This window comes from Thamnophis sirtalis, unplaced genomic scaffold, assembly GCF_051295495.1.
Source record: "Thamnophis sirtalis isolate CommonGarterSnake01/CBP01778 unplaced genomic scaffold, rThaSir2_p1.2 scaffold_7, whole genome shotgun sequence".
In the NCBI taxonomy this organism is placed as follows: Eukaryota; Metazoa; Chordata; class Lepidosauria; order Squamata; family Natricidae; genus Thamnophis; species Thamnophis sirtalis.
The window spans coordinates 77,684,666-77,712,149 of NW_028261387.1; the positions used below are offsets into that span (position 1 = coordinate 77,684,666).

Here is a 27,484-nt window from a genome sequence, read left to right on the forward strand (position 1 = left end):
CAGACAGACGCACGCACACACGCACGTACGCACGCACGCTCTGCTTTAGCTCCCGGGCAGGCGAGCTCGCGTCGGCTATTCCGCAGAGCCAGGCGGGTGGAGGCGGCGTTAGTGGAAGGCGGCTGAGCTGCGAGCCGCTCTCCCCCCTCCCCTCCTTCGCTTCGCCCCGCCGAGCCGACCTTCGAGTTCCCGCGCGGCATGAACCGGCTCCAACGAGGTGCAGGAGGCGGTAGTAGCGGGGGAAGCCGCGGCCTCGCCACTATGGAAGTGAAGAGCAAAGTGGGTGACGGAGTGGGAGGAGGAATGGGCTTCCTCGTATGGGGATTCAGCGGCTGGGAGTGGGGGGGGGGAGAGAATTCATTCCCACCCCTTAAAATGTTTTTTTTTTAATTGTAGTTAAAGGAAGGAAGAGAACATTGGAAAGGGAGGCGGTTGTCTTGTTTCGGGGATCTAGGAAAGATTTCGTTTAATTAAGGATTGGCTTTTATTACCTCTTTGTAGCGGGGTTGGGGAGACAGAAGCGTGTTCCTGATCATGTAGAGAGGGCATTTCTATTGAGGGGTTTAATAATCCCATCCGCCTACTTGCCCTCCCATTGTACCTGCTATAAGGTGTAAGGAAATACTTTCGATCCGAGGTGGTGAGTACAGTTCACCACCAGCCTTGAATTACGACCTCTTTCTTTTTAAAAAAAAAAATCAGATTAGGATTAAGATGTGATAAGAAAAAACAACATTCTATGTGTGTTACCTGCGTGGTTTGATGATGCATTGCCCACCCGAAACAAATTTATCTCATTTTTCCATAACTAAAACCTACCCTCTTCTTATGACATGGTAGCGGACCTTCATATAGGGTTAAGTGTTTGTTGGAAGGTGAGTAGGGACTAGGTAGGGATTGGATCAGCAGGATCCGGTTCATTAAAAAAATGTACTTTAAATGATTAATTCCAACAATTGAATGTGGGAATTCATTAGAAGCTGACTTAATTCTTCTGAGTTAAGTATTAACCATTTTGTTTTGTACAGGAAAATGCTGGAATTGCCCCTTGTCTTTATAATGTGTGTGTCTGTGTAAAGATACAGTAAGAAGCTTTAAAGGGAGTATGGATGATTATAGAACTAAGAGATGTAGGCCAATATTCATAATTAGTATAAACTAATAGGGTGTGGTTATGTGTAGGCATTACCTCTTTGCCACAGTTTGCGTTCCCCTCTACGCACAGCATATTTGTTCCATGCTGTAATAACTAGTTTTGCCCAGAGAGAAGAATCTCAGAAATTGTATTAGAATTCTGTCCTTTTGTTATTTGGGGGGAGTGGGGGAAGTATTCTTTTTTTTTTAAAATCAAGTATCTGTCTTACCTGAGGAAGTCACCCTATCCATTCCCAGCCATAGCTGTTAATCCACAGATTCTGCAATGTGCCATACAACCTTAGATGACATTTAAAAGATGTGATGTACTGCATTATTCAGAAGTTGTCCTCAACAGCCTGTTTTTTTTTTTCTTGAGTTTAAACGTTTTTAATCTGGTTGCAGATCAGATCACATTTTAAAAACTTGTAGAATTTCTTATCAAAAAGGGTATAAGGGATGCCATTTTGAGCCTTCTGTTTCCTTTAGCCATGTTAATTGAACTACAGCCTTGACATTACTGAGCAGTAATTTCAAAAGCATTTTTGAAATTGTGCACACCTAGGTGCTCGAGTTCTGATATTAAAAGTAAACAAAATTGATGTAATAATACAATTTTGCAGTGGATTATTTTTGAAAAAAGCATAGACTATTTCCATTTTAGGGGATTTTTGGAATACTCCGAGGCCCTGTCATTTACTAACTATAAGCTAATTGTACCTATACAAAATAGCTACCCTGAGGTGATTTCTAAACTTCTACGTTCTTGTACACACCCAAGTTCATTATACTTTTCTATAGATTAAGCTGCCTTGTATTATTTGTGTAGTCATGCCACAAATTAAAGTGGTGCGCTGTGATACACATGACATTTTGAGTAACAGGATGTGTCATACTCTATAGTCTGACTAGGAGAGAACGTTTTATCATTCATTTACTTTTGTGTTAGCTATTAGTGGATTGGGTGAAGTGTTTTGGCATTGCTCTTCAGCACCGAGAGGAATAAACTATATTTTGACAGTAATTGCTGTGAGTTATAGTTTAAATCCTTTTATTGAAGGTAACTAAAATTTTAGATAAGCAACAAGCATGATCCTTAAAACACATTTTACCTGGCATCCAGGATTTTAGATTTAATGTGAAATACAATCCACAATATTCTTGTTCTCTTCCCTATTTATATAGTGAGGTTTACCACTCCTTTAAAATATTAATCCATTACTAGTCTAGCTTCTCTGTATTGTATTTCCTATATTCTTCTTAACTTTCTTTTTACTAAGACAATTAATTTGCTTGCACTGATCATCATAACCCAATAATATGCAGATTTTATAGATTGGCTGCATTTCTAAAGTGCTAGTTCCAAAGCTTTCTGAAAATGAAGGAATAACTGCAATTCTAAGTTGTATCTGAGTAACAATACTTCATGTGTATTACGACTTCTCATGTTTCTTTTGAACATGTACTGTTGCATAAAGGAAATATGGCATGAAATCAAACTTTCCTAAAGCTCTAATGTTTATTTTTTAAATTATGAATAACAAAAGCTAATGAGTATTAAATGTTTATTTATCTTTTCCTAATAAATATACAACTGTTAATGATCTGTAGTGAAGCTTTATGAAAATAGGAAAATATTTATAGAATGATGTAAAAGGACCATAAACAGAGAACTAAGGGGGGGGGGGCGTGTTACACATGCATACATTGAATTTTGTACAGTACATGAAGAATTGGAAAAAATTGACTGGCACTAGTCAGGGAAAATATGTTCCATTCATGTTATATTCATGTGTAGCAAGTACAATTATTTCATAACTGCATTTTCAACAATAGTTGCATTTTGAGAGGATATCTAGCACTATAAATATTTTTATACTTATAAAGTTAAATTAGGAAATTGAACAATCCTGAAGGTGTGGGACAGACTTAAAATAACTTTTTATCCTGAACAAGAGTGGAGCCTAGAGATATCATATTTTCCCTTTCATTTTTCATCTGATCCTTGATCTTTTAACTATGGCATGATGATGTGGTCAGGAAAAGATATTTTTTACATCGCTATTACCCTTTTAAGTATACATCTGTTAATGATCTGTAACAAAGCTTAATTAAAAAAATAGATGGGAACATTGTTATAGAATAAAGTAGGAAAAAACATGAAACAGAAAAAGTATGTGCTTAATTGTTTTATAAATATAAGAAATACACAAAGATATAAGACAGTATTGAAAGTGACAGCATGCAAGAAGAAAATTGATAAGCTAAAGGAGCAATCTTCCAAAGTATTCTAACAAAGATGGAAGAGTAATAATAAATGCAGACTCAGTTTTCTTTATTAAAAAAAATCAGATTTCCTGTCCTATGGAAAAAGTATCAAATCTCAAAGAAATAAGTGAACAATGGAAAGCCAATATGTATCGATGGTTATGGTGTCTGATCTAGTTTTTAATTCTTTATGAGCTATGGAAGCTCTCTGGATGACTTTGTACCAATCACTTTCTCTTAATCCACTTTTTATATCATACAAGTTTATTGATGTTATAGGACAAAAATAGGTCTTTTCTGGTACTTTGATATAAGAATATTCTGAATAAAAATACTAGTACTGAACAAGATTGGCTCAGATTGGATCATGGAAAAGTGAAGGAACAAAGCATAAATGTTGCAGAGTAAATATCTGGAAACAACCTACAATTCTACCAATATCATACAAGTTACTCATGCAGGTTTTTTAAAAATTTTAGATACACAAGTATGGCAACACAACACATCTGTTTTGCTTGATTATTGTGTAATATAAAGTTAATGGACTGTATAGGATTTTATTGATTGATTTAGAAAATGTAATATAGTTGCTTACTTGCTCACAGCAACTCTAGGCAGCTTTCAACAATAAAGATGTTTACAAGGATGTAAGATAGTTTGAAATTAAGGCCATTTATTTAAATGTTTTACAAGCAAACATGGAGTATTGAGGTTGATCTCTTGCATACTAGTCACCCTCATAGGATTGTTGTGGTGAAAATAGAAGGCAAGAGGTATTCTGGGTTAAACAAAGCTGAGATATAAATCTAATAAGACACCATAGGGATGATTGTTTTTTTATTTCTTTGATCAGTTCATCCATATGTGATAACTGTTTTCACAACTAGTTCTAACTTCATCATTGTATTGGAAGGAAGAGCCATTCACAGTTGCTAATGCCTTGGTCATCTGAATTGCAATGTGGTCTACACCAAGAGCAGTTAGAAGCTGCAGTTGACCCAATATGTAGTGATGCAGACATTTGTGGGTGCCCCTCAGTATGCCTATATTGTACCATTGCTGTGCAAGCTACTATGGTCGTCGCCCCCCCCCCCCCAATAGGCTTCAAGGAGACGATTACTACCTATAAAGACCTTCATGAGGCAGGGTTATTTATGGGACCTCTTTCTCTGGTCATCTCTGTCTATCTCATTAACTCTGGCAAGGTAGGTGGGGTCCAGTTCCCATCTATTAAGCAATACCATCTGGCAGGACCAGGAAGCTTGCCTTCTCTGTCATTGTGGCTGGAACACTATGTCCTTTAATATTCACTTGATCATAATCCTGCTGGCATTTTGTATATCTTTGAAAACCTGGATGTTCTCTTAGGTCCGGCTTTCTGGAAATTGATTGAGCCTATCTGTATAATTTTGTTTAGTATAGCTGTTATGGGTAGTCCTCAATTTACAACCACAATTCAGCCCCAAATTTCCATTGCCAAGCAAGTCAATTAAGTGAATTTTGTCCCATTTTATGACCTTTCTTGCCACAATTGTTAAGTGAATCACTGCAATTAAGTTAGTAACACAATTGATAAGTGACTCTAGCTTCCTTATTTGCTTATCAAAGGTGATTGACCCCAGGACACTGCAGCCATCATAAATATACACACCAGTTGCCAAGTGTTCGAATTTTGATCACATGACCATGGGGATGCTGCAAGAGTCGTGTGAAAAATTATCATAAGTCACTTTATTCAGTGCTGTTGTAAATTTAGTCACTAAACGAATGATTGTCAGTTGAGGACTACCTGTGCCATCATGTTGTTGAGCTCCATTATCGTTGATTGACAGAATCTTTACTAAAAGCTCAGCCAGAGCATAAAGGAGAGAAAGAAATAGATATGACACTGATTCTACTTCATCAGTCAGAGAGTCAAAGACACTTATAATGGAGTGCTTTTAAACTCCCATCTAGCTTCATCAAATCTAGCAAGAATGAAGGAATTCTGTGAGTTGGACAAGAAAATAACTACGGAAAATAAGTCCGTTCTAACCAAGGGAGGGCTGCAATGGTTCCCAATTTGGGGCCCATGCCCCACAGGGACTCAGTTTGATTTTTAATGAGGGCAATTTGAACCTTACTTAAACCAAGTTAATGGCCTTTTAGGCTTCCTCCACGTGAATAGAGTTCACTTGTTGAGTAAAGTAAGAATTATATGTTGGGGGGGGGAGGGATCAGGATTTTGAAAAGGCTTAGGTGTGGCATGGCCAAATAAAGGTTGGGAACCACTGCATTAGAGATTAAATCTCTCTCTTTAATCAGCATTAAAAATCTACTGTATCAGCCAAAACAAAGCCCTCTTGAAGCATGTAGATGGCAAAATCATAGATCCCCATTAATGCTTGTCTTTGACTATGTAAAATGGTCTTGTAAAATCAAGGTGGTCAGGAATGTCTTGAAGATTAAGGCAAAATCTCCGGCAGCAAGTCTGCATGCAAGCCTCTATAAAATTTAAGCCAAATTTGGGCCTTAGCGAAGTTGGAAATGTATCAAGTTTCTTAAAAATTTAGGCCAAGCAAGTTGAAATGTTGTTTGAAATTCACATACACTTGAACCTCAGTTTGAAAACTGATCAAACATGCATATATAAAGATTTCCAATTGCTATAATCATTAATTCCTGTTACTTTGCCTCATTATAATTTCTGTTAGACTTCGGTAGGTGGGAGTGGTTGATTTGTATTTTCCTTGTTCCTTCTGCATTTTGAAAACTTTGGTTTTAAAGGTTTAAGCATGTTGTCTTGACATGTTTTTAAACCTTGTTTGGCTAGACAGAGAAGAAGTTGAAAAAATACTCTGGAAGAAGGTAATATGACCAATTGCTTTAATGATGCTGTCAGCAGAGCTGGAAAAGCATCTTTATCTTTAGGCTTTTTCTGTTAATTGATTGAATTTAAATGTAGAAAATACCATTTGAATCTTTTCTCTGCTGCTATTTCTGTCAAAGGCATTATGAGATATACAGAGTGAAACATATGGAATATCCACAGGTGCAATTATTGGAAAAGGAAACTTATATTTATCATTTCCTCTTCTACTTGCACGCCTGATATTACAGGTTTAAATAATTGTGTAGGGCTGTAGGTGACATGTACGAACCAAAAGAAATCCAGCATCCTGTCCATTCAGGTGTAAAATGCTCTTACCACATTCCTTATTAAATAATAGCCTCCAAAGGTAGGAAGATAATGATTTAGAAGGATGTAGAGAAGTACTTTGGTATTTCCTTTCCAAATAAATTTCAGACTATGAAGTGAGTGAGCAAGAACATGGGGTTGGGGGGGATTTTGTAACAGAAGAGGATGTAGAATTCAATTACAGGGGAACCTGTAAAAGGGAACCGGCTTAGATTTACTGTGTAATCCTGTGCATACTTACTGAATAGCCAGATTGTGTTGGATAGAGAACTCATTTGTGGGTTTGTTTTATTGGAAAGAGAAAAATACAAATGTATAGATGCATTTGTTTGCTGTGCCGTAATTACTGCTTTTCAAGTTACTGAATATCATGTGTCAAATCTTATATGAATGTCAAGAGATCTTGGGGCTAGTGAGAAAGGGAAGACCAGTGGCTTGACATTTATTTATTTAAGAAAATTTATATGACTGCCTAACTCATTCTCAGTGTCTTGGCAGCTTACAAAAATAAAAACCCAATATAAAAACAATATAAAGCAATAACCCTACTTCACCCCTTGGCATCAAGAATCAGTTCAAATGAACTACTTGATGAGCTCCATCCCATTCTGGGTTCTCTAGACCTGTTGGCAAAACTAGGTCTTGACCGCCTTGTGAAAGAGTGTCAAAATGGGGACCAAACACCTTCTTCATAGGGATGATGTTTCACAAGGAGGGAGCCACCACAGAAAAGGCCCTTCTTCTTGGTCCTGTTGGATTTACTTACTCCCTCTGGAATATAACGTGGGGACAGTTGCCCTGTTTTGCCATGTTTGATTGGCAGTTCCACCATCTTATTTCAATGGGATTTTGGCCATAGTGTGTTTGTATATTACTTTTCTTTTAATGTGTGGTTCTGTTTTAAACTTTGTTTTATTTTGTGCTTTATTTTCATTATTGTACACTGCCCAGAGTCATATAGTTAGGCCAGATTTTTTAAAAAGTTAAATAAATTATATGCAGTTGCAATTTATTTTTTAGCTTCTCAGATTTTAGATCAAACATTTTAAAAGTAAATACCTATAAATTGAAATTCACAAATTTCCCTAAAATGGAACATTACTCAACCCATATTTCTGATCTTGTAGGGTGATCTTGCATAAGCAGTCATGCCAAGTGAAGTCCTTGATGCTCTCTGGGCTTGGTTGTTTGGTTGCAGATGTTTCATGGCAGTGATATTTAGTGAAGTAATGAAACATCTGCAAGCAAACAACCACACTTGACATCAAGGACTCCACAGTTCAACCCTGAGCTACATATATTCTATTGAATCATGATAAGTGAGAATTCGCTATATATACCATATGTGAAGTATTTTGGGATGTAGAGATCACCGAAGGATAAAAGAGGGAACATCTGTGAATGAGAATGGTACTGTAATGCAAAGCTAGATAGACATTTCATAAATGATTGGGAACAAGGACTTTCATTTTCTTATCTTGGGTGCAATCTCCACCATTTGACAATTATAAAGTATTCTGATACATTTTCTATTGTCTGAGTGTTACTAATGTTTTCTGGTTCTTATAGTTTGGTGCAGAGTTCCGACGTTTTTCTCTGGAAAGAGCAAAGCCTGGCAGATTTGACGAATTCTATGGATTACTTCAGCATGTTCACAAAATACCCAATGTTGAGGTCTTAGTTGGATATACAGACATTCACGGAGATCTCCTACCAATTAATAATGATGACAACTACCACAAAGCGGTCTCTACTGCTAATCCTTTGCTTCGGATTTTTATTCAGAGAAAAGGTAAGCATTTCATTAGTATTGCAGTCTTCAATGGGTTTATGTCAAATGCGTGCTATTTTTTATTTGTTTTTGCTGGAATTACACATAGTGCTGGCGTGAGAACTCCTGAATCATTTGAAATCCTGAATTACTTCTGTGCTTTCTTCTTGTTGCATGATCTAAAATTGTATAAAGTGCAGTGGGTTCCATCTTGTTTTGTTTTGTTTCAGTACACAAGATTAAATGGAATGGTACTTTCCCTCCTCCCACATTTTTCACAGCACATGATTTGTCAACAGAAACACCTTTAATTTAATCCTTGGGTCGCTTAAATTTAAATATCATTCTTACTTCCCGTGCAGCATTTGAATTTTGTTTGCTGAACTTTAGCATGAAGTAATTGCAATAGCAATAGTACTTAGACTTATATACTGCTTCATAGTGCTTTTACAGCCTTCTCTAAGCGGTTTACAGTGTCAGCATTTTGTCCCAACAATCTAAAAACACACACGCAATTAGATGGAAAAATGTGTAATTCGATTATCTTAGATGGCATATTAATAAATAGAGCCTTACTCTTAAGTTTTAAAATTACTCATGGCTATCTAATTGTTTGTTTGTTTTTAAAAGCTCCATTGAGAAGCATCTTTTTTTAATTAGGTCTTTATCCTGCCAGTATCACACTTTCACAAGTAACTCAATGGGGTGAACGTACATAAGTAGTTCTACCTCCTCCTCTTTCCCCCCACAATTACAACCCTGGGTTGGGCTGAGAGGGAGGGACTGGCCCAAAGTCACTCAGCCGGCTTTCATGCCAGAGGTAACATCTCTGCCCTTCTTCAGATCCAGTCAGCTGTGGTTGGAGCAAGAAGGAGCCTTTTGGCTACATATTCCTCCCTTTGTGTTTTCATTACTTCTACTGTTGCCCAAATGGGAGAAGCTGCAGTTTTTAAGCGCTGTTTACCAATCAAATGCACTGCTTCCTCAGGCAAAGAAGAAACAACAGCCTGGCTGTCTTTTTGTGTGAAATGAGACTTGCTCTTCTTTAGATAAAAGATGTTTTATTAGTCTAAAACAGTTCTTTGAATTAGATTGCAATTCTTATTAATTGTTTTACTCAGAACGGAATGAGTCGCATGGAAGAGGAGAAGGAAATAAAGTTAGCTGGTTATGCCTGATGCTCAGAGGTGGTATTCAGCAGGTTCTGACCAGTTCCGAAGAACCGGTAGCAGAAATTTGGAGTAGTTGGAGAACCCGTAAATACCACCTCTGACTGGCCCCGCCCCCATCTATTCTCTGCCTCCCGAGTCCCAGCTGATTGGGAGAAAATGGGGATTTTGCAATATCCTTCCCCTGCCACACCACCAAGCCATGCCACGCCCACCAAGCCACACCCACAGAACTGACAGTTAAATTTTTTTAATCCCACCACTGCTGTTGCTTATATAAGCAATCAGCTGAAGGAGAACATCCTACAGGAAGTGAATCTCAGATTAGCAGGATAGCACAATTTGAGTTTGCGTTACATGTGGAAGTACAGGTAGTCCTTGATTTACAACCACAATTCATCCCAACATTTCTGTTGCTAAGCGAGGCAGTTAAATGAGTTTTGCCCCATTTTAGGACTTTCCTTGCCATAGAATCTAGCTCCCCTATTGACTTTGACACCGGAACACTGCAACATGGGAGGCCACAATGGTTGTAAGTGTGAAAAATGGTCATGTCACTTTTTAAAGTGCCACTATAACTTGTAAATCAAGGGCTGTCTGTAATAAACACTAGCTCTGTATGAAATGATGGACAGATATGAATGATCTGGAACAAAGAGAAGAAACTCAAGAAAGAAGGAAGGCAGAAGCAATTTCTATGACTCCATTATACTTTTTTTACATGGAGGACTAGAGAGATAAAAATCAGCAGTAGAAGCTTTAAATGCATTTTGGGAACTGGGCAATGGTTCTTGGCAAATGTGCTGAGGAATGGGGGATTTTCTGATTTTGGACACATCGACAGAAAAAGCCTTGTTTCCAGTGACCACTGCTTTGACTCCCTCCCCCCCAGGATGGAAAAAGGGGGATGGATGGATGAATGGATGATAGATAAATAGAAGATAGATGATAGATAGATAGATAGATAGATAGATAGATAGATAGATAGATAGATAGATAGATAGATAGATAGATAGATAGATAGATAGATAGATAGATAGATAGATAGATAGATAGATAGATAGATAGATAGATAGATAGATGATAGATGATAGATAGATTTGACAGGGCTTAAAATATATTTCTCTGATACAGCTAATAAAAATGAAAAATCCATTGGTATTTCAACTTTTCTGTGAGTCAGGTTTGACTGATGTTCTCTTGTTCAAAGTACTCTTGAGAGCAAACTTATTTGGCTACTGTGAAATGTGTATTAAACATAATGATGGGGACGCTGAATAGTGAATGGTAGCTGAACATTAGTAAACAATGGAATACACATTCCAGTGGCCAATTTCATGTATAGCCAGTGTATCAGGTCATTGTATTGTACTCTGGAATCTAAATAGCTTGGATATGCCAAGATAGTGTCTATTTCTGTGTTTTACAGTCGCACAAAGAATCCATTCTGCTTCTGAGTGAAAGCAGAGAGGCCTGTTGGTTGCCCCAGTCATTCTCTTTCAGTGGCAAGTCATAATTATTGAACCCAGAGCCAAATAATCCAATTGTTTACACAACCATATATTTAAGGCCACAGTCCTAACACAAGTAACTCCCATTGTATTGTATGCATACAAGTAAAGATGTTTGCAGTTCTGCTCTCTCCTGTTTTCTGATATCAAAGGTTTGCTCCTGGTATTTTTGTTGTGTTTTTCAGTTTCCCCAGCATTTCTGTCCTATTTATTTCCCCAGTGTCAATTTTGATAAGATTTAAGCTGAATCTCTTGAAGTAAGAGACTGATTCATAAGTCAAATTTAGCAACTGTGGCTAAAGTCTTTTACTAGTCATATGATTAGAGCAAATAATCCACTTTGTAAGGTTGGGATTATTTCTTACAATTAAACTCCATGTACTGTATGTATACTGCTTATCTAACGATTTATATATAATGCATCCATATTTTCTGGCGAACTACCTTAAAGAGTTTTGCAGTTCTAAGTTTGCATAGGAAACAGCTCCTGTTTTTTACAAAGAGATTGAAATTTTATATTGGTTTTACAAATACTGAGAACCGGCTCTTAGAGTATATTTGTTCAGGGTTTTTTTTTAATCACTGCTCTGTAATGGCTAAAATAGTAGTATATTTTAGGGGATCATATGTAGCAACCCTCTGGGTTTTACCTCCTAACCTGTGGCTAGACTCATTATAATGTTAATTCTTTACCTCTTCCTAGCCTGTATTTTACCTGTGGGAAAGATTTTGAAACAATTGTGTCCTCTTCTGTTCATTAACTGCTTGGTAATTCAATAATTTTATACAAATTCTAAAAACAGAGATTGGATGTAGTAAAGACCTCCTTTACAATTATGCTGTATAAAAATGTTTTCAGTACACAAGTCTTGGTACACTTAAATTTATGATACAGAATTACTTTGAAATTAAGTTTAGACTAGCGTTGTGTAGATTTGTGTGTATCGTTATGTTATGTGCGATGACTCAGCAGTTAGACATGCTGAGCTTGTCAGCTGGAAAGCTGCTTGGGTTTGAATCCCAGAAACCATGTGTGAAAGCTGCTTGGGGTTCCCATTACTTCCCCATCTCCTGCCCACCTAGCAGTTCGAAAGCATGCAAATGCGAGTAGGTAATTAGGTACCACTTCGGTGGGAAGTTACCAGTGTTCTGTGTATCTCAGCCAGTGGTGGGTTGCAGGCGGTACGCCCCTGTACGGGCGTACCAGAGCCTGCCCAGACCACAGGGTATCATTCTGGTATGGTGCTCCGGAGGTCCCACCCGCCCGCCTCCGCTCCTTACCTGTCTTTAAACCCTTTGGCGCTGTGCACGCGCATGGCACGTACAGCGCCTGCACAATGCTCCACCGAGCAGCTGACACGTCACGGCAGCTTGCAGAGGCGTCGCTGGATGGAAAGACGCATGTGCGCAGCTGCATGCGTTCATGTGGAGGACACTGGGCCCCGTTGCAACGGTACCGGTTGCAACGGAATCCAGAACCCACCACTAATCTCAGCATATAGTTATGTTGGCCACATGACCATGGAAGTGTCTTCGGACAACGCTGGGTCGCTCGGCTAAGAAACAGCGATGAGCAACACCCCTTAGAGTAGGACACAACTAGACAGCAAAAACCTGTACCTTTACTTTCATGTTTTAATTGCAGTTCTTTAACCCAACTTGATTCTTACAGAGTAGATTGCTTTTTGCTTTTATGTATCTGAATTCAGTTGCATAATTTTCTGCACGTTACATTTAGCTATGCTAAATGAGATTTGTTCAAAATTACGATCTTAGGAAGATAACCAGGGCCTGTTCTGTCCCATTCTTGAGTGCAGGACATACAATAATAGATCTGTGGTAAGGAGAAATAATAGATTCACATTGAATGCGGGGGGAAAAAATCTAAAATAGAAGCAGTCCATAGTGGAACCAATTGCCCAGAGATGACAATCTCCTCCTTTATTGGATCGGCTCAATCAGAGGTTAGAGGGCAATCTGTCTAGGGTGGTTTAATTTGGATTTCAGCCCTAAACAGGGGATTGGCCTAGGTGGCTTCTTTCAACTCTATGGTTAAAGAATAGGGTTTTTTGAAAAAAAAATATCAAGAGAGATTGGTCATAGTACAGTGAAAGAAGACATGCTTGCGGAAATGTTAAGAGTGAAAAAAAGTAGTTCCGCTTGCACAATAGCCATTAAGAGAAGTAATCTAATAGTTTAGACCTTTGCACTGAAAGCAGCGTTTTGCAATGATACTCCTCCGCATATGCAACTTTTCTACTCCTTTGCAAAAGGCTGGGTTTTCTTATCAGGCTTAATTTTTGCTCAGGAATTTAGAATGTGTGTCTCTTGATAAGGAGTACATCCAAAGTTATGCAAGAAATCTGGGTATGAATGTGTATTCCCATCACCACCACATGCAAACCATCTCTGGAACCTGTAACTTCCTGGAAGATAGCGTGGAAAGGGCAGGAAATAGTAAACTCTAATAGCAGATATCAGCTCATTAGAGAAATGACTTCATTAAATGCAGATAAAGAAACTCTGTCTAGTTTTACTTACCAATTAAACAAAGAATATAATTCCTCAATTACGTCTTCATCCAAGAGATATAAATAGATGTATGTGCACTTTAAAAAAACTCTCACACAATCTTTGCTTTCAAACCTTGCATATATTAGCATAAGGTGATACACTTTAACAGCACTTTTCTTTTAATGTTTGCAAGTGTTTGCAATTACTGTTATGCTTGCAAAAAATGTGGAAGGGGGGGCTTTTCACGTCCTTACTTATTTGCATAACTACTGGCAGAATATTTATGAATTCCTGCCTGTAGTAGAAGCTTTGTACAAATGGAATTTCATGATTGGATACAAAACATTGACTAATATTTGGTGCATATTAAAGAATAGCAGTGGAAACACTTGAGGTCTACATAGAGTAATGGCAAACTAGGCCGCAGATGATTTATTAGCCCTATTTGCTCAAATGCAGATTGCATTGGCAGAAGCTAATGCTAAAACAACCTTATAAGGTTTACTGTGACTTTCAAAATATTCAGACGAAATAATCATTTTTATCACTTTTCAAACAAAAAATTTCCACAAGCAAGGGCGGAAGGGGGGAGGTTATTGCATGTACAATGTATAATGGTACTATTCTTATTGTCAATTCATGCTTTCAGAGGAGTTGACAGGCGGTCAAGTACAAACAATACAGCATAAATTTATATTTTGCTGTAGATGTCTGATAAAGGCTTTGGGGTGGTTTAAATCAGTGTAGTTGGTGGATGCAAACCTTAGGTGATATCTGTGTGGCATATTCAGCATGCAGATTTGGGTTCACCTCAGTGAGTATATTTCTTAAAAGCAATTCATCTTTTATGCCCTGTAGCCAGTTACTTATGATAACTGCTTTTACTTCTGGTTTCTTACTGCTGCAAATTTAAACTGATTAGTTGTTGCAAGAACAATGGTTCCTCTGTACGGAAGAATACTCCTTAAAATAAATTACTCAAGGGTTATCACAAGCAGTCGTGCATGCCACCCTGCTGAGTTTTTAATTATACTGTATATATATATTTAGAGAATTGCATGCTCAGCCGTATTTTGGTTTAGGTCAGAATGTCACTCAGACCCAGAAATATAGTTATTTCATGGTAAGGTAAGAAGCTTTCAATAATAGTGTATGACCAAGTTTGCTCTTGGTTAAGCAGCGTCATCTACCACTTAGCATATTGTCTGAATCCATTTAATTATGCTTAAACATCAATTAGTCCTCCAGAAAAATGATATAGGGTCAACCCCAGAGCAGAATTTTCCTTTCTGCTACTTTATTTTCCCTACTTTTTGAGAGACATATCATGAAAGAGGAATTGATAAGAAAATTAAGACATACCTTAACTTGCCATCTGTAATTTTTGAGATGCTTAGAATATCACATGATCTGAAGAGGAAAGCAGTTTTAGGGGTTATATGAACATTATTTTTTTTAATAAAAAGTGTTGATGTGAATTGGTTTGCTGTCTCCAGACTACTGTGTGTTGCTGTTGTGCCATAAAGCAGATACAGATAGCCCTCATTTAGTGAGGTCGTGGAGACCAATCACAATTATAATAGTGATTTAAAAGTTACTTTGTGACCAACTGTATAGTGATCAGTGCCTTTCATACCTGTCAAAATAGAATATATATATATATATATATATATATATATATATATATATATATATATATATATATATATATATATATATATATATATACACACACACACACACACACACATATATACATACATACACACATACATACATATATATATATTGTGTATATGTGTGTGTATACACACACATAAACATATACATACATACATATATAGTGTGTGGTGTGTGTGTATATATACACACACAGAGAAACACACACATATATATAGTATATCACAGAACTGAGTACAGCCCCTCACATTTTGTAAATATTTAAGTACCGATAAATCTTTTCATGTGACAACACTGAAGAAATGACACATGTGTGTGTTTATAAGATACTTCTTTTTATGTAGTTTTTCATTATTTTTATATTCGCTGAATAAGATTAACAAAACTCAAGAACTTTTCTAATTTAAATGTAGATAACAGTGTTGCTTTTGAAAAAACTGATATCTTATAAAGTGAACTTTCAACTTGGATTGAAGCTGAACACTGAGAAAATTACACTTAACTTTAACCTCAGTTAAAAATTTGCTCACCTACTGCTATGTTGGAATAGCTTTCAAAACAGTTTGCATTTCATTTAGTAAATTTTAGCATTCTTTCCTCAAAATGGTATATATAATGTTCTCTGGATCAAATACCAAAGTGATCAAAAACTAAATATTAGCTTTAGTGGATGTCCAGAAATATTTTAAATTATACTGGGAGCATGGTAGCAGTATAAACATTGTAATTGAGATAACCTGTGACCCCAATATTTAGGAGTTTAGCCATCTTAATCTATATAATAAAAACAGGTTTTCATTCCACTGTGAAAAATGCAAAAGAAAGGTACTTTACTATAGTTTTAATCCCCAAATTTGGAAAATAATTGATTTCTAAAATGGCTCCCATTAACAGATAGAGACCCACTCTCCAAATTAAAAAAAGACACAAAAAATAGAGGAGTTGAAGAGAAAAAGAAAGGAAAGAAATTATGTATGCCAGAGCAGATAAGTCATAAAGCAAGCATTTTTACCTGATGATGATGATGATTTTTTTGCTGATATTCTTTCTTGAATAATGTTTAGTGGAGCTTGATCTCTTTGATCGGAAACACCAGAATTTACTGGTGTTTAGTTCTCTAATTTCAGAACAATATTTGAAAGCTGAATATTCTGTGTGGAATAAGCGATGTGGTCATTAAGCAAAACTTCATATGACAGCACCACTTAGCGATGGCAATTTCGGTAGTCTCAGTTGTGGTTGTTCAGCTAGGATAGCACTGTCATTAGGCGAGAATCTCCTCCTTCTCCTGCTCTGATGTGCTTGCCTTCACTTCAACTCCCCCATCCGCGTATCTTTACTCCCCCCAATCTTCTTGTTTGGACACCCTGTACTGTATGTCAGATTCAAGCAACCTGATCCACACATGTAGAATTCAAACCAACTGCTTTATTATATTCTGCCTATAATATAGGCCCTGTCACATTCCCCGTCTTTCCTCACTGTCACGCTTCACTGCCCACAACTGACTTTGCTATCTTCTTCCTCCTGCTGTTGGCTCAAGATCTAAGCACTGGGTGAGGCCGCAGACCTGGGAAGCTCACAGTGAGAGCAAGAAGGCAGTGAGCCTTGTCTGCTGAACACATTTGCCAGGCCTGGCTGGGGAAGGGGCAAGGAAACAGTGAGGTTTAGTCCTCTCCATTCGCCTGTTTTATGTCAGATTCAAGCAACCTGATCCACTCATGTAGAATTCAAACCAATTGCTTTATTATATTCTGCCTATAATACAGGAATCTCCCCAGACTTCTTGGCTTCCTTTGGAAACAGATGGAAAAGGTTTCATGGAACTTGGGGTCGTGGTGTCATCTCTAGATCTCTTGCAGCTATGCCATGATTCAAGGCTAATTTCCCACTTGAGTCCTCCTCCCTGTCCTCCCTGGCTTGTTCCCAACATTTTGATAGATACTTACCCCTGACAAAGTACCACAATGATATGTTCTCTTTTTAATATCTCTCTCCATCCATTTCCCCATCTTTCCTAAGCATTCTGGCAAACTACAGAAATTTCACTACTTACTCTACTTGTAAGGTATTTCTCACTTTTAGTTATTCATGGTATTTTTCCTTGATCCTTGAACATTAATGTTCAGCTCTACAATTCCTGTTGCATTGTACAGTGTCTGAGATTTGCTGCAAATCATTTGGTTTCTCAACCATTAACATGGGATCATATGTATATAAACGTAAACATATATTCACAACCCCAACTAACTCACCTCCAATGTCACCATAAGTATTTCTTATATCAACCAGTCAAAGAACATCACACATCTTTTATCTTATTCCCTGCTTCCTAAAGTTAAACTATTCCCCAAATATTCCATTTGTCGTGGTCATATTTTTTACTCCCATTATCAAAAGTTCTTGAGTTGTTCAGCAACCAACCTTTAACTCCATATTCATGCCAAGTATTCAGCTTATCAAAAGCATTACTCAAACCTACAAATGACAGTAACTTTAATTACATTTACACACTCCTTTATATTTTTAATTAATTATAAGTGAGGGTTTTCAACAGAATTAGAAAGTACACATTTTGAATTAAAGAAGTATAAAGAAAAGTGATTAAAAAATGAACAAGAAATATAGAAAAAGAAATAGAAATTGTGAGTGGGGGAGGAACAATTCCAAAGAAAAGGTGTTCGATCTTCATGATAGCGGTTACAGATTTATACTTTATCCACTTTCTCTAAGATTACATCATAATTTCCTTTCCATAATTTGACCCTTTCTAAATTTGAAACCCATAAATCACAAGTTCATTTTTCAGCACAAACTCCCTAAAAGTTTTCTAGTCACTAATAAATGACATTTATGCATTTCTAAAATAAACCTGTCTAACACAAAACCATGCTACATACTCCCATTTTTCATTTGTCTTCCATTTATTTAAGGAATTTCTAAAGCTGCTGCCCCCACAATTTGTGACTCTGGATGGTGGACAATGATAAAAATAAAAAATAAGAACAGGAAAAAATGTAATACTATGCAAGATCCAAATAAGCAAACCAAAATAACCTCTCGTGCTATTTCAGTCCAAATTCTATCAAACTACTTTCCCAGAGAGACTTAGCTAATTTAATTCTAGTTTTCCCCTTTGTTATAGGATTAGAGTAAGATGTGTGGACTTCAACTCCCAGAATTCCTCAGCTGGGGAATTTTGTGTGTTAAAGTCCACATATCTTAAAACTGCCCAGTTTGAAAATATTGTTACAGGAAGACAATAATGTCATTCTTCCAGTCTTAAGGAATAGATAGAATATTCAAACTTAACGTTAAACAAGTCCCACAAAACTTTAAATTTAAAGCATTAGCGTCAATTGTCCTCTTCAACATAACACTGTTATACCTATAAACCAGAGGTGGGTTGCTACCGGTTCGGGTGAATCGGTAGTGGTTGGTTGGACTGGGTCACAGAACCAGCAGCGACCCAGGCTGGCCATGCCTCTAAACCAGTTCCCCAGTCGCCGCTGGCATTGCCAGCATGTGCAGAACACTTTGCAGGCAACTGTGCATGCGCACGCACTGCACACGTGCATGCAGCAAACCGCATGCGAAGCAAAGCGAAGCGGCAGTAACGCCAGCAGCAACCCTCCCCTGCTATAAACATAGCTGAAATATTTCTTCAAGCATTCTCTCTATTTTGTTTAAGGCCAATCCATTTCATCATTTGTATTTTTAATATCATTGCTGAGGGCAGAGTATATGTAATCCTTCCATAATAGTAAAAAAAATTCCCTCAAAATCATGTTGCCTTTTTCCTGCCTTTTCACATTCCTTTCTTTCTTTGATTGCATTCTCTTTAATACCAGTTTCTCTACATTCATTATATAGTATCTTTTTTCTTCCTCCTTCGCTTTTTTAACATCATTAGTCCACCAAGTTTATGTTATTTATTCTTCCTTTTAACATCACACACTTCTGGTGCATTTTAAAGTATTTTTTCACTTTATTCTAATCCCATGATGGCAAACCTATGGCACACGTGCCCGAAGTGGCATGCGGAGCCATGTCGTCTGGCACACGCAGCATTGCCAATTCCTCTCCTGGGTTTCCACCGCACATGCCCATGCAACGATTAGCTGGTCTTTGCACATGTGGCAGTGCTGAAAACCAGAAAAGCTGGTCTTATATTTTCTGGGGTGAATATGTGTGCCAGCCAGCATGTAACCGGAAGATTTGCTAGCCGGCGCACATGTGCGCGCTGGAAACCAGAAGTTCAATTTTAGCGCATACATGCCCCCTGGGCAGCTCCTCTTCCTTGTCGCAGCTCAGATGAGAGTGCGTGCAGTGCTCCATTTTTTGTACTTTGTACTGTGCATGTGCGCACCCTTTTCAGTGCCAAAATGGTTTGCCATCACTGATCTAAGCAGTCTCCATATCCTTTCTTCTTATGCTCACTTTCCATTTATTCGGTTGAAAAAAATTATCTATTAATACAGGATTTTCTTTTCTGAAATTGTTCTATTTTCACCTCAATTACTTTTCTTTTCTTCCATGTCTATTTTGTCCCAGAATCCAATTTTGACAATAACTAAAAAAAGGGCTTGTCACATGTACTGATTTCTTTTTCTTTATTCAGGATTTGTGTTATACACATTTGCCATTATGCAACTGATTGTTTTCATCCATGGATTCACTTTATGTACACCCAATTATGTTCCATAGTTCTTTAGGTATAAGAGAAAGTGAGGGGGGGGGGGGAGGGAGACAATGAAAGCTGTATTGCAGAAGCAAATTAAAAAAAAGATGTTTACATAAAAATCTTTAAATTGATATGTGATATGGAAGTGCAAATGAATCAAATTTTGATAGGTAGATATGTAGATATAGATATTTTTTTTAAAAAAAGATCCCTCTCCCATTTCTTTTTTTTAATGTCAAGTTTGTTTGTTTTTTAATTTATATCCCATTTCTGTGAATGCACTCTTTCCTTGCTCAAATAACAGAGACTTGGATTATTTTCTAACTGTTTAGGAACTTGAAATATTATCTGGATTCTTCCACTAGAGGTTTAAGTAGAACAGATTAGATTCCATGGAAAACAGCTTGTTGGCATTACTGATATTCTCCCCTGGTTTGTGTAGAGTTTTGAGTTTACAAAAATAAGTGAGATCTTACTGGAATTTATCACTGTTCCTCATTAATATCGAGTTTTGCTTAGAGTTCTTACCGTCATAGAACATTCCTATGACGGCTTTTGTAAGGTGTACAGTTTTTTTGTCAAATTATGTAGTCCCTAACAAAACATAGAGTTATTTACTATCTGTTTTCTGTCGGAGAAACAATTTACATACTGTTTTTCTGTGGCAAGTTGTGAAAGGCCATAAACAATAATGTGTAACTTGATTGAAAATGAGCTCAACTATGTTTATGTCAGAATAAAGCAACTTTTAAGAGGCTTGCAACATCTTCTAGACATCTGTAGATAATTTTCCTGGAAGTATGAATACTCTTATCAAAATAGATTTCAAGATTCTGGAGGTTTTAGCATATTTCAGATGACTCTGTTATGTTGTACCATTGCGTACCAGTTACCTCAGCTCTGATTTTCAAACCGTATTGCTCTGAAAGGAGACCCTTTTTTTGTCAAATGTGGGGGGGAAACTGGTTCCCTTGCAACATTTACAAGTTAAATATGACTCTATTCGGCAGTTCAAATCTCACCAGGCTCAAAGTTGACTCAGCCTTCCATCCTTCCGAGGTGGGTAAAATGAGGACCCAGATGGTTGCGGGCAATAGGCTGACTCTGTAAACTGCTTAGAGAGGGCTGTAAAGCACTATGAAGCGGTATATAAGTCTAAGTGCTATTGCTATAGAAATGCAAGTATTTCATCAAAACTTATTTTCTTCTCTTTGAAGAAATGAAGCATTTTGCAGTAGCTGAGGATAATTTTTCTACTTGCTGTGCAGGTTGCCAGGATTATTAGTTTATGGTTCAGCCACTTGTTAAAAGTATCTTCCAGTGTTTAAATATGTTACTTATTTAGTCTGTTGCCAGTCATTTTGCTTACTCTGGAAGAGGGCAGGTTTGTGGAATGGTATTTGTTTTCAAGAGATTAAAACCAGGTCATTTAGCTGTTATCCAGATACTTGGCAGCAATGGGTTCCCCTGGCACTTTGCCCATCCTCATGCTTTTTATTCTCATATGCTGAAACTTGAGAGGTAAAAACAGAAATGGAGCATAGAAGTACATTTGGTATAAAGACTGCTCAAGTACACCTCTTACCTCAAATGATTGACTCTTCGTTTAAAAGCTTTTGAGTTTCTGCTTTTCTAGCAGTCATATCTGTGCTACAATCCCCAAATCTATCATGGTCCTAATATCATCTTTAAGCGAAATGATTTTTTAAAGAAATTCATAGAGCATGGAATAAGAGCTGGAAGAAACCCTGGAGGTCTTCTATTCCCACACCTTCTTTGAACCCTTTACCATTCTAGACAAATGGTTGCCCAGGCTCTTCTTTAAAAACCTCCAGTGATGAAGCACCCACAACCTCTGGAGGGTTCTAAAGCCATTCCACTGATATAATTGTTCTCACTGTCAGGAAGTTTTTCTTTAGTTGGATCTGTCTTTAATGATCTTCCAGCTGTTACTTCTTGTGCTGCCCTCAGTCAGTTTGGAGAGTAAGGTGACTCCCTCTTCTCTGTGACAGCCCCTCAAGTACTGGAAGACTGCTATCGTATCACTCCTAGTCCTCTGCAATAAACTAGGTTCCACCACAAAACCGCGGTAGACAAAAGCGCGCTCGACGAAAGCGCGTACGTGACATCATCACAGCGCGACGAAAACATCGCGCTGTGAGCGGTAAATTTAAAATTAAAGCAAAAACCTTACCCTAACCCCCCCAAACCTAACCCTAACCCTTAACCTAACGCTAAACCTAACGCTAACCCTTAACCTAACGCTAAACCTAACCCTTAACCTAACCCTAACCCTAAACCTAACCCTTACCTTTATGTGAATCGGCTTGCTTTAATTTTATTTTAATTTCAATTTAATTTATTTTTAATTTTTTTCGTCGCGCTGATGATGACGTCAGGTACGCGCTTTCGTCGAGCGCGGTTTTGTCTACCGCGGTTTTGACAGGTCCCGATAAACTAGACATATCTAGTTCCCATAACAATCATTGTACAGTTTAACCTCCAGGCCCCTTATCATCTTTGTTGTCTTCTCTGTACTTTGCCTAGAATCTCAGCATCTGTTTTGTATTATGGTAACCAGAACTAGGGTTCTGAATAGAGCTAGGATTCGAATCCCTAGCAGATGCCAGAGCTAGGGTTCGAATTCCTAGTGCCGCATAACTGAGTGAGCTCCCGTTACTTGTCTCTGCTTCTGCCAACCTAGCAGTTTGAAAGCAGGTAAAAAATGCAAGTAGAAAAATAGGGACGCCCTTTGGTGGGAAGGTAACAGCGTTCCATGTGCCTTTGGAGTTTATCATGCCGGCCACATGACCACGGAGACGTCTTTGGACAGCGCTGGCTCCTCTCAATGAAGAGGAGCACTGCCCCCTAGAGTCGGGAACAACTAGCACATATCTGCGAGGGGAACCTTTACCTTAACCACAACTAGATGCAGTGGTCCAAGTGCAGTTTTACCAGTGTAATTTAAAGCAATACTGTCACTTCACATGATCTTGATACTACCCTTCTGTTAATGCAGACTAAGACTGCATTGGCTTTTTTGGCAGCTGAGCACACTTCTGGCTTAAGTATAAGTGACTGTCCACTAGGACACCTAAATGTCTCCCATAGTTACCACTATTTTACATTTGTGCATTTGTTTTTTCTAGCTGCTTTTACTTTTCTAATCACTGAATTGTCTTTCAATGAGTGATGCTTTAGATGCTGTTTGGAATATTTCTTGCCTTTTAATAATTACTAATACATTATTTTCTCCTTCTCCTACAGAAGATGCAGACTACAGTGCCTTTGGGACAGATACCATGACAAGGAAGAAAAACGTCTTATCCAATGTGCTCCGTCCCGACAACCATAGGAAAAAGCCACACATTGTTATTAGTTTGCCACAAGACTTCAGGCCAGTGTCTTCGATTATCGATGTGGACATACTTCCAGAAACTCATCGCAGAGTGCGCCTTTATAAATACGGAACTGAGAAGCCTCTAGGATTTTACATACGCGATGGCTCCAGTGTCAGAGTAACCCCGCACGGGCTAGAAAAAGTTCCTGGTATATTCATATCCAGGCTGGTTCCTGGAGGCCTGGCTCAAAGCACAGGTTTACTGGCTGTTAATGATGAAGTCCTAGAAGTGAACGGTATAGAAGTTTCAGGAAAAAGCCTCGATCAAGTTACAGATATGATGATTGCAAACAGTCGCAATCTGATCATTACTGTGAGACCAGCAAACCAGAGGAACAACGTTGTTAGGAACAGTCGGACTTCTGGTAGCTCAGGACAGTCTACTGATAACAGCCTTCCAAGTTACACTCCACATATTGTGCCACGCTACCAACCCGAGGAAGAAGACAGTGATGAAGATGATATAATCATCGAAGATAATGGGGAGCCACAGCAAATTCCAAAAGCTGCTCCGTCCAGTGAAAGTCTGGATTCACTGACACAAACTGAGACCCACCATGAATCCATGCAGAACGGCTTCATTTCTTCCAGGGAAGTCAATCTGTACTGTTCCACAAGCAGCATTAACATGGAATTTAAAATTCAGGATTCTGACCAAAAGACCTTTGAAGAAGAAGGAACAATCATCACATTGTGAAAGTGTTTTCTTTGCTTTTTTTCAAATTACGAGGCCAAAAACTATCTCTACTTGGCAGCACCTATACAGTACATACCTCTTCATTATTATATTTCAGTGGCTTTTTATATTAACAGAATGGAGTTGTGATTCACTTCATTTGTTCCATTTTGATATCTCGCTGAGTTGCTGTTATTATTATTATTATTATTATTGAAACATGGGCTGGCTCTCATCTTACATTTTCAAGACGGAACAATGACGCTACTGCTCAAAAAGGTGTATTATAATGTCCTGTTTTCCATTTGTAAGGGCCAGTTTTTGGTTCTTATCATATTTTTGGTCTATCTGCATATTTTTATCTCATTGCACACCTCTTGAAGTCAAATGAGATCCAGCCCCGAGAATGCCTTATTTTAACCTAAAAATATTAATAAAACAAAGTAATTAAACATGAGATACCACCATTTTAACCAATGTCCCAATATGTATTAATTAAAAAATTAAGGAATGATTTATAATAGATCAAGTTTCAGTTTTCATAAATCTTACTGCAACTGTTCACACAACTGTACTTTGGATTTTACTAATGGAATGGTTAGTTGGGAGGTATAATTATTGTTTTTAATTAATGAATCTTTGACTGTATTGTGATTTATTCCTGGCGCTGGAGGAATAAATTTCCAGTGGGTGAGGCAACTTATTGAAAGCCAGTTGAATTGTTACACTAGGTCAGGGGTGTCAAACTCATGGTGTCACAGCGGCATCACATGACGTATCAGGACTTTTCCCCCTTCGCTAAGCCAGGGGTGGGTGTGGCTAGCACGTGATGCATCCAGTCCGCGGACTGGGAGTTTGACAGCCCTGCTCTAGGTCTATCACTTATAGTTATCTACGCATTCAGTGAAAAATGATGTGATCAAAAATGTTGCAATGCAACCCAAGCCCATTAAAAGTAGTGGGATTTTCTGTTGTTGCAGAATGTGGTGTCAGGACCTGGTGTCCTTGAGCAGCTGCAAGAGCCTTGACAAACCCACTCTTTTTATCTTGCTCCCCATCCCTACCTGTTTTTTTAAACATTCAGAACTAGAATTAAACTAACCTAACCCATCTTATGTCATTCAGTGGAATTAAGAGAATTTTGAGAATGCTCATTGTTGCTAGGAGCACTACCAATACACCCAGGTGAGCAAGCAACTTCCTTTACCTAAGAGCAGGTCCATTAAAGAACCCTTTGCCCGGAAGGCTACCAAGCCAAGAAGTTGACTCTGGGGTTTTATTATATCTATAATGTGAATGTTTTTTTTTGGGTGGTGTTTTTAATTCCAAGTGCAAGTTAAGGATAAATTTGGCAATCAGGTATCTTATATATAGATTTGTTTTTAACAATTAGAAGTATCTTCTACAGTGAAGAGATCTTTAAAGAAGGCAAATTGTATAATCATAAACGTGGGAAATATCATTTGAACTTTTTTCCCTTTGACAAAAGGCTTTTTTTTTATATAAAGCTCTAAGCAAAGGAATTTTTTATATTTAACCTTTAGGAATATGTTTATACCTTTTTTTCTTTATGTAGTTGTGATTGAGGTACAATCCAGAATTGCAGGAAAAAAATTATTCCACAATAAAAATTACTGTGTGTATGTTCGGTACTACTGTGAATTAGTTTGATGAATTATATTGTAGATGTTAAACTTTTAACTGTCATGGAAGCATGGAATCCAAAACTTTAGTGGAAGAACTGGATGTTAATTTATTGTGGAAATATATTGGTTGCCGTGTTGCTTAACTCCTTGATTCTGTTTTTTTTTTTTTTACATTTCTGTAAACATTTTGATTATGTTTTATCATTTTGCACCTATTGTATTTACAATTACAGCATTAAGGAAATGTTTATTATATACTGTGTTTAATTTCCATTCCTTAAGATTGTAGCCTCAATCAGGTAGCTTGTATCATGAGAGGAATGTTATAAATATATATTGTATATAAATATGCACACTCGTGTGTGTGTGTATGTGTGTGTGTGTGTGTACCTGTAAAAACATCCTTCATTTTTGAGGCAGCATCATGTCCAAGAAAACCAGAGCTCTTTTTGAGTTTGGCAAAATCTTTGAACTCTTAATATAGAGCGTCTCCAACCTTGGCAACTTTAAGACTTGTGGACTTCAACTCCCAGAGTTCCTCAGCCAGCTTTGCTTGTGGACTTCAACTCCCAGCCAGCTTTGCTTGTGGACTTCCAACCCCCAACTCTCTAGGAGTTGAAGTCCACAAGTCTTAAAGTTGCCAAGGTTGGAGACCCCTGATATAGAGGGAGAGAGGCTAGTGCTTACTGCTACTAAATTGACAGGCTGCATCACATATTACAATGTAATGCAGTTGCCAGGATGACAGAACTATAGAGAGTTTTATGACGACCGCGTTCTTATTGAATCTTCAAAAATCAAGCTGTTTAAACATAATATAGTACGTATTAGCTTGAGATGTATATATAGAGAGATCTCGGTCCTAGTACTGAGAGCTTCAGTATACAATAACTGACATAGACTTCTACATATTACTACCTCTAAAATTTTTATCAGTTGGCATCTTGGAGAGAAGCCAAAAGAGGGAAGCCTCTGACTGGAGCTGTGTTTTTCAAGCTCAGCAATTTTTAACATAGGTGGACTTAAAACCCACTGGGGAATTCTGGGAGATGAAGTCCACATATCTTAAAGATGTCACACATTGGACTAGAGAGAAATATCTAGGGGGTTGACCTGTGTGCAACTTTTAATACCCTCCCACCCCAAAAGGATAAGATATTTTGTCTGCAAGGCCCCCTGGTTTTCTCCCAGATACTTTATATATGCATCACACTCTGCTTTTTATTAGAACTTCTCTATTATATGTAAGAGTGAATAATTGTATTGTTTCATCAGAGAATCAAAATTCTTTAGATCTTTTAATCCTTTAGAACAGACAAAAATTTTAAACTTTCCCTTGTAGAATCAGATTAGCCTCTTAAGTGCACCTTATCTGAACAAAAGCAAAACGTGGCTACAATGATACACTTTTTGGGAGCTGTTTTTTTCAGCTCCAGATGAAGTCAAGCTAAACTGTGAAATCTTTGTTCTTCCATAAGTGTGTTGTGTAGGATTTTGTCATGTACTGTTCCGACTTAACATATTTTCTAATTAAAAACTTTATGCAACATAATTTTTACATGAACATGTATAAAATCTCAAATGTCAGTATTTTTCTTACCACTTTAATGTATGATGTACGACTAAATGAACTTTGATTTTACAAAAATCAATTGGCACTAATCATATATGCTAGTCATATTTTTTAGAAACTTGGTAATAAAAATTATGACTATTGCTAATTTGAAGCTTGAAAGAATGGTTTGTTATGTTGGCTGTAGATCTTTGAAATATCCCTTGCTGATCCTCCAAGGTACATTTATTTGACAAGATCCTTGCTTTTTAAAGGGGGGGATCTCTTGGAGCAAGCCCTG

The 27,484-nt window shown here is 37.6% G+C and overlaps 1 protein-coding gene across 1 annotated transcript; it reads left to right on the forward strand.

Moving 5' to 3' along the window:
• On the forward strand, positions 1-27,352 carry PARD6B (par-6 family cell polarity regulator beta). Its single transcript, XM_014059926.2, has 3 exons — positions 1-279; positions 8,150-8,372; positions 23,177-27,352. The coding sequence occupies exons 1-3, from the start codon at positions 199-201 to the stop codon at positions 24,004-24,006; spliced, it is 1,134 nt and encodes a 377-aa protein (XP_013915401.2). The 5' UTR covers positions 1-198; the 3' UTR covers positions 24,007-27,352.
• The last annotated feature ends 132 nt before the right edge of the window (positions 27,353-27,484 follow it).

Bases quoted from the DNA above. Each gene is read 5' to 3' on its own strand.
- PARD6B (XM_014059926.2), top strand. From the start codon at position 199: ATGAACCGGCTCCAACGAGGTGCAGGAGGCGGTAGTAGCGGGGGAAGC. The intron at 280-8,149 runs GTGGGTGACGGA...TGGTTCTTATAG, and splicing joins CTATGGAAGTGAAGAGCAAA to TTTGGTGCAGAGTTCCGACG. The intron at 8,373-23,176 runs GTAAGCATTTCA...CTTCTCCTACAG, and splicing joins GATTTTTATTCAGAGAAAAG to AAGATGCAGACTACAGTGCC.